Here is a 16,009-nt window from a genome sequence, read left to right as displayed (position 1 = left end):
CCTGGTTAACTTCTTCACCCACACATTGTTGTACTGGTCCCAATAGTGTCTCCCACTGAAACTCTTTTGATTATTTCTCAAACACAATGTGCACAGACGTTTGTCTGTTCTGCAGATATCTCTCTCTGTCTTTGGGCCCCTTTATGGAAATGTTTGGCAGCGAGACCACCTCTTTGTGACATGCGTGCGCATGTCGTCCGTAAGCACAGAGGGTAGCTGTAAAGCAAAGTCAAGTGGCACATTCATATTTTCACTGCCCAAAGAGAGGATGGAAGGGATAGAGCGATGAATTCTGCTCATTCCCGTCAGCTGCAGCATGTGGGAGGTTGAGAGGAGAAGAAAGGCTATGCTCCAGTCAACTTTGGGACCTATTAGCATTTGGATAAGCTCAGAAAGCTCTCAGTGGCCACACCACACAGAGAGCCGTTGGACCTAGGCGCCTGTGCTGCCACAGCTATAAGCTGGTTCCTGTCAATGGAGCCATTGTGCAGGAACGGCTGCCGGGATGCCTGCCGGCCTTTATCTCACTCGTCCTCGGTCTGCTTGAAAGTAGCACGCTGGCTTCCTTGGCGCTCCAGCCCGTACATCCATCTTGTCATTTGGCTGATCGCTGATAAGAATGGCTTTGTTAATTTTGTCTGCATCATCTGTTCACAGTGAGGATGACTAAGTATGAAGTCATTGTGTAATACCTAGGCCAACGACTCATCATCTGTTATCTGCAAAGGATGACATTTACAGTGGTTAAACCTCACTGACAAACTGCTGTTGGCATTTGATGGGAACTCTTTGTTCTGCAGTTCCACATATTGGCTAAAAACAGTCTAATGAACCATAAATTGTCTGGTTCGTTAGTATACCTGGAATTCCTTCCTCTCTATTTTTCTCTCCTTTCTTCTCTAGTATTTCTATAACTCTAATTATTGATCCTACATTGATTGTCGCCCTATGATCTTTACCAAATATCTTTAAAGGCCAGTTTGAAGAGTGAGCTCCACTTGTTCCTGGCATGCTTCTCCTGCAGACACCTCTGACCAGTCTGCTGGGAACGTCAGGAATGGACCTCTGACTCTCCACTTTCACTTTTTTTTCCTCTTTCCATCTGTCTGGGTGTAATTTTGTGATGGATGCCCTTGATTTGTTCTCCTCACCGGCCCCTGGTTGTCTTTGGAAGTCGCAGCCGTCTGTGCTCTGTACTCCACGTTTTTCAAGAGCAAATATGAATGTCAGCGAAATATGAGGTGTTATAGCTATCTGTTCGTGTGGCATTGTTGCAGGATGGCATGTGTTCGATAAAACATGTGCAGGCAGAATTTACTTTAAGCATTCAGGATTATCCAGAATCAAAAGTAGCCAATAATGATGTCGCTCTAATTTAAGAATTCAGAGTTTAACCAAACTCTGTGTATACACCACTGAGCCATTTTAGAAGGTCCTGTAAAAAGACTCAAGATTCCTTAGAAAGTCTTGGGAGGCTGATCTCTATATAGCAAAAGGAAGTGTGTGTGTGTGTGTGTGTGTGTGTGTGTGTGTGTGTGTGTGTGTGTGTGTGTGTGTGTGTGTGTGTGTGTGTGTGTGTGTGTGTGTGTGTGTGTGTGTGTGTGTGTGTGTGTGTGTGTGTGTGTGTGTGTGTGTGTGTGTGTGTGTGAGTCACTGGCTCCTGTTGGTCTGTGTCTGCAGACCCACAAATAAACAGCAGTAAGCCAGCTGGAAATTGGGAAAAATCACAGGCTTCTCTCAGCCTGGATATGGGTTAATACAGTTCATGGGAAAAAGAACCAAACACCCACACACACATACACACAATGTGCATGTACTGGACGAACACATACACTCTGCCCTTCATCCGTGTCTTTTAATATCCCCATCCACACTGCCCAGGTGTCTCTTGTGGACATTACACATCACTCTTTTTGTCAATATAGTTTGGAATCGTCTCCAGTGCCGCTAATGCAGGTAACATCTGTGCTTTCAGTGTCCCGCTCATCCTTCCCAGCAGAGGTCACATGAGCGGGACTCATCTGTGTGCCAACATGGAGCTTCCTCGACCTTTTGGGTCTTGTTAAAGGTTCTAATCGAGGAAAACAATGAGAGGGCTTTGTCCAATGGAACCCAGCTGTGTCTGTGTCCTCTCCTCCTCACAACCTATTCTCTCTGCTCTCAGTCCGAGTGTTTCTGTGCCGGCAGTGGGATGGGGGAAGCTGAGTTGGGTGTGACCCACCTGGACTGGTCTGCTGAGAAGTGAAGCAGCAGGAGCATCACATAGGATTAGGGAGAGATGTATTGATGGAGCACAGATGCAAAGATATGGATTATGGGCATTTCTCAAAACAGCACCCGAACCACTGACATCCATTCACCGAGTGTAACTCTGTTAGTGGTCACACCTTAGAGTGAATATAAAGAAAGAGGAGGCATGTCTACTTCCTCCCACTGTCCAGAATTTAAGCAAAGATATTCCAGATACAAATGCTTCTCTCTTGGGCCTTTTGAGCCAGAGACTGCGCAGCAGCGACCGGGGGATCAGGAGCAGCTTTCATTAAGATGTTGAGCGTAAATTAAGCAGAACAATTTCTGACGGAATAATCTCTCTATTGCGGCAAAAGCAACTGTCATATCTTTTCACATCCCTGCTTACTCCCAAATAAAATATCCTCCCAGCTTCTTTGATGGCATAACTTTATTTTTTTTATTATACCTGATTTGAGATGATACTTCAAAATGCAAATGGAGTGGAGGTGGTTAGTAAGAGGGTGTGGAGTATGGTTGGAGAGAGGCCTCTGTCTTCGCCATCTTAATATTAGCAGGTACTTGTTTTTTTTCTATTAGGAATTAGCAAAATGAGATTCTGTGATCAAATTATAATATCTCCCCGTTTAAATTACTCATAATCAAAACGCCTCCCTTGGACACCACCTCCTTGTATTACTTGCCAGACTCCTGTAACCACAAGGTCACAGGTCCGAGCCCTCCAGCAGCAGATGTGTCCATCACCAGCCATCTGTCCTGTCAGAGTGTCCTTGAACAGAAGACTGGACCCCTACCTGTTCACTCACTGTAACCAGTGTGGGTAGGGGTATCAGCTAAAAGCCGAAAATGGAAACGATATAACAGCTGACAGGGGACATTTCAGCCACTTTGTTAACTGGAGAGGGTTAGCCGATAGTGTGGACTATTAGTTTGCGGTGTGCCGTGTCGAGTCTTCGCCAGATGCTGACCGCACACTGACTTCGCTAGCGTGCTGCAGCTGTGGCACTAATCATCCAATCAAGTCACAGAAAGGCCTGCCTGTGTTCGCTCTCAAGCACAGATCAGGCCCAGGGAAAAACCCAACGCATGAGCCAGCGTTTCGCAGCGCGGGCCGACCAGTGCACACACAGGGGCCGATGCACGAGGAGGAGGGGGGATCAGAGTTGATCTGAGAGGAGGGAAGGTTAAACAGGATGTAGGGAGAGAGAAGGCATCTACTGAGGAAATGATGGAGGGACTGCATGAGAAATGGAGGCAGACATGAGAGAGATGTCCCGCTCCTTGCTGAACTCCCCTCATTCATCTGATAAGAGTGGCGCATTCTGGTGATGAATGGTTGGTGTCACAAGTCACTCATGGTTTCATATTTTTCGTGTCTGAATGATAGGATTAGGGAGATGTACTGATCGCTCTGGGTTCTTGGTGTTTGCTTTCCTTGTAGCCTTGGCCACATGTTACGTTGTCCTTGATTAAACTGATCTCTCTTTTTAAACCCTGTGCAGCTGAAATTGAATTGAAATTTCCCAATCCCAACACTTGAGTGTTTGTATTCACGATTCACACTTTCAGAGACTCTGCTGCCGCTACTCGTAAACTACAGCTTTAAGCTTGATATTGTTTAGTTTTCAGGTTATTTTAAATGTAATATTCCATAAACTGAATACAGCAAGGTTCTGAATGTAATACAACATTGTTTTTCTCTACAGTATCGACAGGAAAAAGAGTATCACACAATAACGGAACAATCTCCAAACATGGTGTTTACTTAAAGCCTGTGATAACAAACACCATGTCAACCATAGCGCCGCATCATGACGTGCTTCCGTCGGCTTCTTGCTTAAATTACTCTGATTGTCATCTTCTCAGGTTTCCTCCTCTGCTGAGAAAAGATAACATCCCTAACTCTATCTGTCCCCAAACATCCCCCCTTTCACTATCTTGCCTTCTCTAAATCCAGTTATCGCTCTGCTCTCATAATGATGATGACCGTTGCATATCTCTTCCATCTGAACAGTACCGCTTGCTATTTCCTCTTTTCTTTTTTCATCTGAAAGTAATGTGTTGCTTATACAGCTACAAAACTACCAGTCAAACTTAGTGAAAGCTGATATGTTGACACATTTGCGCCATATTTCCATAACGCTTCATAATTGTTTTGTCCTCTTTAACCTTTTACATGATAAGATTTTCCCCATCAGGCTTTGTAGAATTAACTTGTATAACCTCTTTTTATTCCAAATCTAATGAATTTGAAGAAACTTAATCCTAACAACTATTTATTGCCAAACCATTCAAATTAATATTTGCGTATGGTTATTAATAAGGAAAAGGTCAAAACTATCTCGACATTAACCCCCTTCTCTATTCCTTTTTTCCTCTGAAGAATCTCCAAGAGCATCCCCACCACCAAAGACGTAGAGCCACTGCTGGAGATCGATGGAGACATCCGCAGCTTTGAGGTCTTCCTCTCCTCAAGGACGCCTGTCCTCACTGCCAGAGAGGTGGAGATGTTCCTGCCCTGCACCGTCAACCTGGACCCCAAACTCAGGGAGATCATAGCAGGTTTGCACAAACTTGTAGCGTATAGTGCAGATGCGTGAAAGACCAGCGGACCATGTCTTTGGAATCGTGTCGCACAGTATTAGCAACCACAGCTCATGTGTTCCTTCGGCACATTGAGTTGCTCAGTTGTCATGGAGTTGGAATTAATTGTAATCACGTGACAACAAAACAAAACAAAAAGGAAGCCATCTCCATGACAGCAACATGTGGTCTAAAGACTAAGATGCCACAGGTTTGACCTCAACAAAAGGTCCAACCTTTTTGGGGTCGGTATCCACAGCAATGACTCACTGTTAGTGATAGTAGCCTCTATATCCAGTATTTGTGCTGACATCTACATTCAGCAGTTTTTTCCCTTAGTAGTAGATTCTACCTGTAGTCAAAGCTGCTCCGGTTGGTGGTGGTTGATGACTGTGATAGGCTGATGAGCCTAATCCTGGTATATGAGTTTGCTCTACTGTGCACCGGAGTGACAGGCACACAGAAAGTGCCAGTGTTAAGCCTGAATGCCTGTCGCTGTGTCATCAGAGAAACTGTGCATTCATGTTTACAGTCCCTGAAAGGACGGAGTATACAATCGCTTGGTGAAACAAAAGAACTGTACATGATTTGATGCGCTGAGTGCCAGCTCATTTGGCAGAGACGTTACTCATAACATCGCAGCAGGGTCTGCTCTAGAACTGTGCTCTGGTCGGGCTCTCGGAAACCTTCAGTCTGCTTTTCATTTCCAAACAATCAAATGTCGAGCAGGTTTTCCACTACGGCGGTGTGGGATCAGGACAACACTTTCACCGGCTGTAACCAGTCTGCCTCCAGTGTTGCACCAAAATGTCCCTGGTAGTAGTTGCAGTGACGTACTAATGCATCATTATTCATCTGGAAGCCAGAGCAACGCTCTTGGAAGCATACTTTTTGCTACCGTGCGTCAGTGTCCGTTCTGCCTATACAAGAGTGTCAATGACGCCTAGTGTGAAGCTGCTGCATCATAGTGCTATGAGACCACAGAAAACACACACACACACAAAGTCTGTTCCATTAAGCCCAAGGTTGAGTCACGGAGGGCGCAGCTGACCAAGTTCTACAACCAGACGTCCAGTCTGAAAGTACAGCCCTCCACTCCTAAAATAGCGTAGGTGTGTATATACCTCACATAATCACCAAATGTATTTATTTGTGTTTGTTTACTCAAGAGGATGAAGGTATTTTCACCTGCACACGTCTCCTCCGGGAGCGGAAGGTGACCAACGCTCTTAACCAGTCATCCCGCTCCATCCCCTCCCTCTGTGGCCGAGTCGGTACTTGGTGCCCGGTGTCCTGTGGCCAGCCAGTGGGCAGTGCTGTCAGTGATACCCGCCCATGAGGCTGACTCACATCATAAGGCCCCCATTGTGTTCACAGGCTGGATTGGGTCTCACTCAGTGTGTCATTCAACAGCCACTTGTATAACCAGGAGACATTCTGGTGCCTGCTTCTGTTTCTGGTTCGTACTTTCTTTGCCAGCCACACAGAGCCACTCTGTTCTGCCTCTGGGCTTATTTGACTTTAATTTGGGAGATTTTACCAAAGCTCCCCACTCAGCTCCTACTTCGGCTCAAAGTCAAATTGATTTATGTGAAGACAATTGCGGCAAAGTGCTTATAAGACCATGTCTATGAGTTCACATGGTCTGTTTTGTTTGTTGACATGGGTCTTTTTATTTGCTGGGGCCCGCATCGGGCTCTGTGTGCCAGAGTCGTCACATGGCTGGTATCTAATTTGGAAAACACAGAATATCAGCAAGCCTGCTGGTTTGTGAGCAAACAGAGTAATAGAAATCAAAATGAGAAAGTAATTCTCGGGCTAAGGGTTGTTGTAATTGTAACATCTGCGCTCGTTGTCTCTCCAGCATTCAGCTGTTTGATTGTCTTGTATTTTGGATAAGGAGAACATGTTCAGCAACAATGTTCTTGTTGTATTCCCCAGTGCGTCCAGAATCAAGCAGTTTTGCTCGTGTGCGCTTGAATTGTTTGATATGTATTTTTCTCTGTGGATTCACGACTGCCTCGATTCTCTGGAGATGATGAAATAAGGCAAAATTATTGATGTGTGGGTGGATCTGAAGGGTCTTTATAGTCATCGCCAAGACATGATCATCAGCATCGCGGATAAATGCTTCCTTCTCTCCCCTCCCGCTCTGTCATCTCTTAGATGTGCGTGCGGCCAGGGAGCAGATACACATGGGGGGAGTGACCTATCCCACGCAGCCACTGCAAGAGGCAGTGCCCCGGCCCCAGTCAGGTTATGGGCAGCCTCCCTCCGCCTGCTCGCCGGCAGGCTCCTTCGCTGGATCCCTGCCTCCTCCGCCCCACAGTGCCTACTTCAGCGGGATGACTGGACCGCAGCATCCCTTCTACAACCGGGTGAGACAGAGCAGGGACTCCAAGTAGATAACCTGGTCTTCTACCTTCTATTTAGAGTCCATCTAGTGCCATCCAAAAATAAAAGAACTGTTTGTCAGGGTCATAAAATAACATGTCGCTTTCTAACAGCGAAAGTAGAAACAGCGTGTGTCACCTGAGGTACACACACTGATACCCACAACCACAAGCAACCACACATCTCTCTGAGCTTACCTCCTCTGTTCCTCTGTTATAATTGTGTAATGTTGCAGTGACCCATTGGTATTTAAAACTGACTGAATTGTGCACTAAACAGATCTTTGTTTCTACCGTATGACACGATTAAGTTAGAAATGTTATCATCTCCTCACTGCATTTTTGTCATATGTATTCCCATGAGTTCCCTTGTATGATTTTATGATTTTCATTTTGTTTTTACTTCCTCTCTTCTCCCCCCTCCCATATATTACTTCCTTCCTCCCTCGTAGCCTTATTTCCCACATCATGTGTATCACCTGCCACGGCATTACTCCCACCATGCCCCCCCATCCTCGCATCTCTTCTTTAAACCAACTGGCCTACCTAAGGACAACAATGGACTTGTAAGTAAAGAAGTAGTGCACGACGGTTGTTGTTGCAGTTACATTATGCAACAATAGTTTCTGTGTGATTGGACTGATTTGAAAGTTTGAGCAGTATCCAAGCAGCACCAGTTAGGGGAGACGTTATTCTGTTTGCATTAATACTTTCTTGAATGTAATTAAAAAAAAAACACCCTCATAGTACTATTATATCACTTGCTGTAATAATATACTCTCGGATCCATTGTGTCGACCTACAGCATGACCTCCTTTACTTTTTTTTCATCTACCTCTCTCCTCCATCCCTCTGTTCCCCACTCTTCAGTTACGTTTTCCATTAGCTCCTGATGTTTTTAATCTCTTCACTGCTCCATATACAAATCACTGTGCAGCTCCTGATGCTTGTGGGGCTGTATCGCAGCTTGTGAGCCCGAACCCAGAGTCAAAGGTTAAACCGTAAATTGAGCGGTCATGAACTCAACCTTCATTAGTCCTTGTGTCTCCATTCTGTGCCTACGTCAGGAGGTTATTGCAGAGGATGCCAGAGAAAGCCTCCCCTCCTGCCCCTCTGACCCCGCCATGGTAACCTGACTAACATTAGCTGACTTATTAGCACCCATGCTGCACACGTACAGTTATGATGCACTGTGCTTATCTACACATGGCTAGTCCTTCGTAATCAGCCGGCTGTCCTGATACTACAACCTCATCTTTCATTGATTGTGTTGCATGAATAACATGCACGCCTGAGTGTTTGACAGACCACTTATTTTGTCGCTTTGGTTTATAGAAGCGGAGAGAGCAAATAAAGATAATCATGCTATGTACTTAACAATACTTAACAATACAGAAACAAGCTTCAGCATATGTAAATATAATACGCTGATTGAAGTTAACTCTGATATTGGCAGAGCAGCTTTCTTAGTAAAAAATGCTGTTAACCCACTTCAGGAATGCAGCACGTTACACTGAAAAAGAACCTAAATCTCTCCACCCAGATATTCACACATTTCAAAAGCAGGCAGCCACTATTAGAACAATTTGATGATAACAGCACTCTGCTCCACAAAGCCACTTATCAACGCACTGCCAGCAAGCATTTAAAGGAGCTGTACGAAAGATTCAAACACAGATTACTATGTAATTTTCCTTCCCTCTATCTCTTCTGACTGTATATTTCTATTTTTACATTTTTTTAAATCCCTCCCTTTAAACTGACATCGCTCTTTTTAATTTTTGTACGTTTTTTTCGTTCCTCATATCTTCGCTGCTCTTTTGTCTCCTTTGTTCCTCAGTATAAATTTCCTCAGTTTCCTCCCGCTCTGGCTTTTCCATGTACGTTAGCCCATCTTATCCCATTTTGGTTTGCTCTTTATCTCGTTGTGCAGTGCTCATGTGTGTGCCTGTATTTCTGCAAATCTGTGAATGTGGATGTGTGTGCGCACACTCGCTCATTTGTGTGTGAGTCTTTGTCATATGTAAGCGGGGCTAGACCAGTGTAATTGCCTCGCCGATATAACTGTGAGTATGGACTCCTTGGCCTGCTGGGATTATCATCAGAGCAACTGTTGGTGCTGGCAACACACACACACACATATACACAGACACACACACACATTGACAAAGAGCCCAGCGCTGGTAGAGCTTATCTCCTTACCAAGACGCTTCCTCCCTCACAGAGCTCTGTTTCCTCTTCCCCATCCTTCTGCCCGGCCCTGAGCTCAGCCCAGCTGTAATTACGGTCTTATCAAACACACACACTGGGAGGGTTCACATAAACACACACACACACAACACACACAGACATGCAGACACACCCGCAGACATTCACGCTATTGCTCGTGTTCTTAGGACACATGTCGCAGTCTGAGTCGAGGAGTCGCGTTCAAAGCGTCTCCTGAAGTGAAACCTCTGCCTTTTTCCAGTAAGAGTGAGAGATGTCTCTCTCTCTCTCTCTTTCACTGGGTCTTTCTCTCCGTCTCCGTCTCTGTCTCTTTCACGATCCGTCCTGTCTGCAGAGATGATGACTGCGAGAAGCCTGCTGACTCTGGCGAAAACAACTAACTCTCCTTGTGTAATAATTCAACTTCCAATAGCCTTTTCTTTTCCAGCCTGACGTAGCTGGCTGACTGAGCGGTGGCAGCTGTAAAGGAGCCGTGTCCTTGCCTGCTGTGCGTCGGATAAATGTCTGTCTGCACTGTTGTCAATGTCTCTCCTGTCCCCTGGTGATGAGTTCAACATGTGTGCGGCTCGTCTGTCGTAATTTCTGCCTCCTCTCTTCTTTCCTTTTTTCTTCACAGGTACAGTCTGGGCTTTTAAAAAGAATGTCATGAGCGTCTGTGTGTATTTCCGTCTGACTATTTGTCTGTCTGCTTTTTTTTTTGTCTCCTCATGAAGCATTTAAAGTCGCTGCCTTACAAATTAAAGAAGGTACACCTTTGGTTTCATCGCTTTCACCTCCACTTCCAACGTTTTCTCCATCTTGCACCTGTCTCTTCCTCGCCTTTAACGCTAACACATAGGTTCATTAAGCATGCTGTAGAAAAAGATGATAATAGAAGTCGAAACACATCCTAATGTCCTGTAGTAGTAAAGTAGATTCACTAACGTAGTTTCATTCTAGAGAAATCCCTCCATTATGTGGACATGAACAGTAGTTATCCTCCCTTTGTGCCAGTTTTCATCCTCTTGCCCACCGCTACAGAAAGTCGGGCCCTACTCTTGTGTACGGTGTTGTGTGAGGTGCTTATTTTTTGTCTAACAACCGCTCACAGTCCGACGAAGATCTTCTTTCCTCTCCCTCGAAACCATAAACAAAACCCAAAGGAAGGCCGAGTCTGAAGCCGCTTCTTAATGGTGTTAATAGCTGGGAGATGGGGGGGGGGACAGAGGTGAGGAGAGGGGTGGGAAGAAGAGAGAAGCAGAGTGATGGAAAAGAGAGGAGGAGGTCAGTGCAGGAGACTGAGGGGGAAGGAATGTGTGAGGGAGGAAGGGAGGGAGGGAGGGAAGGAAGGAACAAGAGTGAAGTTACACAAAGACGAGCTGGTGGGGTGAGTGGAAGGAGGGCGGGGAGTGCAGGAGGGTACATGAGGCTTGTTTAGTTTAGGTGCCAGCAGGGCGGCGTGTTGTCTGTCTGCGAGGCCTTCGACAGCATCAACAGGCCACTGGCATCACTCACACCGAGCCTCATGGCTGCTTCAGCCCGGCTCCGCTGCTTCAGCCCGGCTCCGCTGCGCCTCACAGACTTCCAGGCTCCATCTCTCAAGTGTTGTGCACACACTTTACCCGCTTTATGTATACAGTGAGGAAAAGGGCATAAGAGCAGGTAACAGTGTATTTGGAGAGGTTGACAGCCTTGTTTACTTTGACACTTTGCACTGTGTGACTGGTAGAGAAAAGTTACGGTGTGGGATTGTGGTGTCGCGCCTCCGTCTGCGTCGCAGCAACCGGCCTGCACGACTCCGCCAGGAATTGTCGCTTGTTTTGAACCTAATCGATTGCGTCAGGAGTGATGAGCTGCTCTAACACAGTGTGTCGAGTTTGCCCCGGTGACCTCAATCCACTGGAAAACTCTGAATACCTTTTCTCATTATGTACGTACGTGTCTGTGCAGGTCTCTGCCGGAGCCCTGCTCAGCTCGATGAACACAGATGCCGTGTGTGAGCGTCTCAAACAGATGGATGGAATCGACTCCAGCATGCTGCCTCAATACACCTCCATCATCAAGAAGGTGTGTCTGTCAATAACAGGCAGATTTCGATTCCATATGTTTCTAAAGCTTGTTGTTGAAGAGGGGGGGGAGAAAGTTTTCTGGTACTTTCCAGATAGTTAAGGCGCATGTTGTTTTCACATTCTTTACACAGTTTCTTTCCAGTTTCCTTTTTAACTGCCTCCTCACACAATTATGTTGCCTGATTCTAATTTAAACCGATTCACAAACCAATCCATCCTGTCCTTGTCCCTTACAGGCCAATGTAAACGGCCGCGTGCTGTCTCAGTGTAACCTGGATGAGTTGAAGAAGGAGATGGAGATGAACTTTGGCGACTGGCAGCTCTTCAGGGGAATGGTGAGACTAAATTCCTGCCTCGCTTCCCTCACAGCCTGATTTAATATCGCTGCCCGGTCGGGGTCTCGTGTTAAACATATAAAGTTGCAAATGGGATAAGAGATTATGGTGTGTTGAGTCAAATCAGAAGAAGTGGGCCATCATGATAAAATGGCAAAAAGTCCACCACATAGCAGCCACCTTTTCATTCCTCTAAGGAGTCAAAGCCTGAAATAGATTTACAATAGCGCACATTCTCCTCTGTGATACTTTGCAGACACTTTTCCTGCTGTTGATACATGTCAGCTCCTGTTTATTTCCGAAAAGAAGCCAGACAGGATCACAAAATTACGACATCTTGTGCAGCGCTGAGATATATTAGGATCGGAGATTTTATAATCCGTATTACGAGAAGGTCATTCAGCCAGGAGTCCCGTCGGCTGAGCTGCGGCTGAAATCACTGACACATGTAGCCGGCTCCGCTCCGTCAGATGTCAGTCTGTGCTCCTAATACCAAACCAGAGCCCTGGATTGGTCGCGTTGTACCTGGGATGTGACGCAGGGGCCACACATACCAGCAGCTGGAGAATGCAGTGTCCTGACGGCTTCACGTACTAAACAGGGTTGTGTTGCCAGGACGCAGCCAGCACAGCCATCTGGTTCAAGATGGCTGCCTGGTATCTGTATGAAGGGAGGTTATTGTTGGGCAGGAGTGGACGGCTGAATGGCTCTCCTTAAGGATCGGCTCGCAGTGCTCCTCTCGCAAGCACATGCTTTTGTTGTCGCCCTAACATTCTTGTTTTGTACATCACATGCTCTGAAAGAAAACATGTTTACGACCAACTTCCCAAACCCAACTCAAAAGTTTTTGTTGATGTGAAATCTTGAGCCACGATGCGTTTTTTCCCAAGGTGATGGAGCAACGTCATGATGAAAGCCAGGCTGTGCTTCAGGACGAGTCCCGGGCTGTGAGCGAGCAGGGCAGCAGCGTGCAGCACGTGGAGCCCGGCAGGCGCCCGGGAGGAGCCCCGTCGGAGGCGGCGGCGTTCAGCCTCAACCTCAGCTTCGAGGAGCTCAGCGGGGCCGGGCTGGAGGAGCCGCCGAGAAACAGCACCAACTTGCACTGGCCGGTCAGTCTTTCCACCAGCACCTCAGATACGATCACACACACACACACACACACACACACACACTCATCTGATGTGTGCATAATATACTCAACCCAAAACAGATGAGTAAAAACTGCAGGTGTTAGCATATGTGTGTGAGTGTGTTACTCGCAAGGTCACACGCCCCTAACTGTCACGCGGCCACGTGTCCTCTGCACCGCGCACCCGTTCCGCCAGCGTGTGACTGACCTCAGTGGTTTCACATTAATGTGGTTTTACGTGAGAAAAGAGAACGGCACAGGAAGCTCATGGTGTGTTCTCGGAGATGGAAGAATTAAAAATACACACATGTACACACACAATCTGCAGTGCAGCAAAAAGGTGTCGAGGGCCCCGTGTTTGTTATTTTCACCTTCCCCTATTCCCAATTTGCTGAATCTGCAAGGCACGAGCAAACACTCACACGTAGACAGCTGGCTCCGCTGCTATTTTATATGATCGCACTTTTTGACGTGTTTCAAATTCAAATAGACCAAGGCTGCAAACACACCACAGCTCCGTCTGCGATCTCTGCCGGCAACTTTAAATTCTAATATCGGTTACTAATGCACTGTAACTGCCACTTTTTCTATATTTACAATATGAAATATGCAGTGTAAATGAACAGCCCAACACCCATGAGGCTATGATTCAACACAAATATATTCTTCAACAAACTCACGCGGCTGTTTACAAACCAACCCATGATTCTGTCTCGTCTCGTCAGGTGGCAAATCACCGCACCTCCAGCATGTCCAGCCTCAACTCCCAGGAATCCTCCAATGACATCTGCAAGCTGACAGACAAGCAGCAGGCGGAGTACAGTGATGCCTACAGGGAGTACATCGCTCAGATGGCCCAGGTGGAGATGTCCGGCAGCGGAGGGGAGCGGCCCGTGCAGCCCCACCCCGGCCAGTTCCTGCAGGCTGCCAGCTCCGAGGACAGAGGGGTGGGTGGACAGTCACGAGTACACTGTGGAGCTTTTGTCAATGCATCACTGGCGACATGAATACTTTAGTCAAATCCGAGCAGAAGCTCCCCGCTGTCAGGAAAATAACTTGTGGTAGCCGTCGTCATTAATCTCTGTCGACGTATTCCTGAGGTCAGCCTGAATGCTATGTTGTTCTTTAACTTGTGCTTTTTTTTTTCATTTCTCTGGCCTGTGCAGTAGTAAACGTTTTATTCTGGACCAGAAAGGGGGGAAATCACTGCTTCTTGTGTTTCTTAATGATTGGCTTAAACTCCTTGTTTGTCTTGGCACATACAAACAGACAGGACTCCCCTCTACTGAGGCCTCCCTGCCAATCGCTCAGGATACTGTATATTTTCATGTTATTCTCATTGAAATTCTCTTCCCATTCGTCAGGCTAAGGAAGGAGCTGACCAAGACGGCCGCAAGTCCCTCAGCAAGAGAGGCTCCAAGACTAGTGATGCCACAGACTTCGCCTCAGGGGCCGATGCCCCGCCCCTGGACCCCATCAGTGAAGAGGATGAGAAGCTGGACCACAGCTCATCCTCCAGGACCCCGGGCCCCAGGAAGAAGGCAGCGGGGTCGTACTACCACAAGCTTCCCAACGATGAAGACTCTGGCCCAGACGACGCTGACAACACCACACCTCTCCTCCACCAAGAGGCTCATTCATCCCACAGAGCCTCCCAGCCCGCCGGCTTCCTCCCCGAGATCCTCCTGGATAAGAAGGACTCGTCTGACTCGGGGATGCGCTCCAGCGACAGCTCCTCGGACCGCTCCTCGGACCGCTCCCTGGAGGAGGCTCAAGGTGACGCTGGCGCAGATGGAGATGCTATGAAGCCCGGGATGTTTGAGCTGGAGCTGGAGGGCCTGGTGAAGAAGAGAGGCCTCCTCCCCAGCAGCCTGAGTGGCCTGCACGACGCCACAGTGGCCCGCATGTCCATCTGCTCCGAGGCTCCGTCCGAGGCCAGCCTGATGGCCAGCAGCCCCGACGAGGGATGGCCGTCCGGCGACATTGGCAACCTCAACCGCACGGCCAGCAACACCACGCTGAACAACAACACAAGCAGTCCCACTGACACCAACACAAACACCAACAACAGCCGTCAGCAGCAGGCCAACATCGCGGGCACACAGTCCACCACCAACATCTCACCGGCTGTCGTCATCAGCCCCGGCAGCAGCGGCGGCACCACGACCGCCACCATCCACAACCAGAACCTGCTGAGCATCAGCCTGGGAGACGAGAGGGAGAGCGTCCTCTGAGCAGGAGCCACACGTGTTTGTTGTTCCGATGAGCGGCGTGTAGGCTGCTCTTCTTGATGTTGTCGTTTGATGTTGTGACGTCTTTCAAAAGAATTCGAGTCGAGTAGTGTTTCAATGTTTGGAAGAAAGTGTAGGAAACCAGCTGTGAGTAGTACTAGGATACATCTGTAGTTACATTAGTATTTAATTACACCAGGAGAGGCTTTAGTCAGGTCAAATCTGGGATGTTTCACCTTCCCTTGTGTTACGATGCGTGTGCCTCTCCTGTGTTTGAATAGTTACTGTGCGATTTCTCTCACATGAACGTTCTGCTGTCGTGTGGAAATAATGTGTCTTATGTTACTTGTTGTGGACAAATTGTTGGAGGCGCCGTTTCGGGAAACGATTAAAAATATTAAATAGATTTTAGATAGATGGCTTAGCAGACAGTGGTATGGTGTTGTTGGTATTTTCTGTGGTAGAAGAAAGCGCATGCACTCGACTCCAGCGCGGTATCGGCCTTTTCCGAAATCCCTTGTGAAACTGTGTTTTGTGAATCAATAAACTTGTGGACTCTGTGGACTCGGTGTCATGTTTTCTCTTTTTTTCCGTCGCTTCTCACAGGAAAACCAGTGAGGAGCGGTGGAGTCATGTAGACTGAGATTCAGCTGCTAAGTAAATTCATCTGAAAGTCTTATTTTTTATGTTGTTTTAATGCAGTTTGATGGAAGACAGTTGCAGGCCGAGATGAGGGTTGTCACTGGAGTGTTTCATGTAGGGCCGATAGATGGCGCACTTTCCATACGAACGTGTTGCAGGCTGGTGGCGT

The 16,009-nt window shown here is 47.3% G+C and overlaps 1 protein-coding gene across 2 annotated transcripts in view; it reads left to right on the top strand.

The window, feature by feature from the left end:
• kidins220a (kinase D-interacting substrate 220a) overlaps positions 1–15,762 on the top strand; it is a 50,489-nt gene extending 34,727 nt beyond the window's left edge. The window contains exons 24-32 of one of the 2 annotated variants that reach the window (XM_053434390.1): positions 4,634–4,812; positions 7,000–7,211; positions 7,679–7,792; positions 10,169–10,201; positions 11,385–11,501; positions 11,740–11,838; positions 12,729–12,947; positions 13,693–13,914; positions 14,332–15,762. In XM_053434390.1, coding sequence (XP_053290365.1) covers positions 4,634–4,812; positions 7,000–7,211; positions 7,679–7,792; positions 10,169–10,201; positions 11,385–11,501; positions 11,740–11,838; positions 12,729–12,947; positions 13,693–13,914; positions 14,332–15,201 — 2,065 coding nt within the window. In that variant the 3' untranslated portion in view covers positions 15,202–15,762. The remainder of the gene's footprint in view (positions 1–4,633; positions 4,813–6,999; positions 7,212–7,678; positions 7,793–10,168; positions 10,202–11,384; positions 11,502–11,739; positions 11,839–12,728; positions 12,948–13,692; positions 13,915–14,331) is intronic. The other variant, XM_053434391.1, reaches the window with a different exon arrangement.
• The last annotated feature ends 247 nt before the right edge of the window (positions 15,763–16,009 follow it).

The sequence above is a fragment of the Pleuronectes platessa genome, chromosome 11 (assembly GCF_947347685.1).
Source record: "Pleuronectes platessa chromosome 11, fPlePla1.1, whole genome shotgun sequence".
NCBI lineage: Eukaryota > Metazoa > Chordata > Actinopteri > Pleuronectiformes > Pleuronectidae > Pleuronectes > Pleuronectes platessa.
This window is presented reverse-complemented; position numbering and strand designations above follow the sequence as displayed.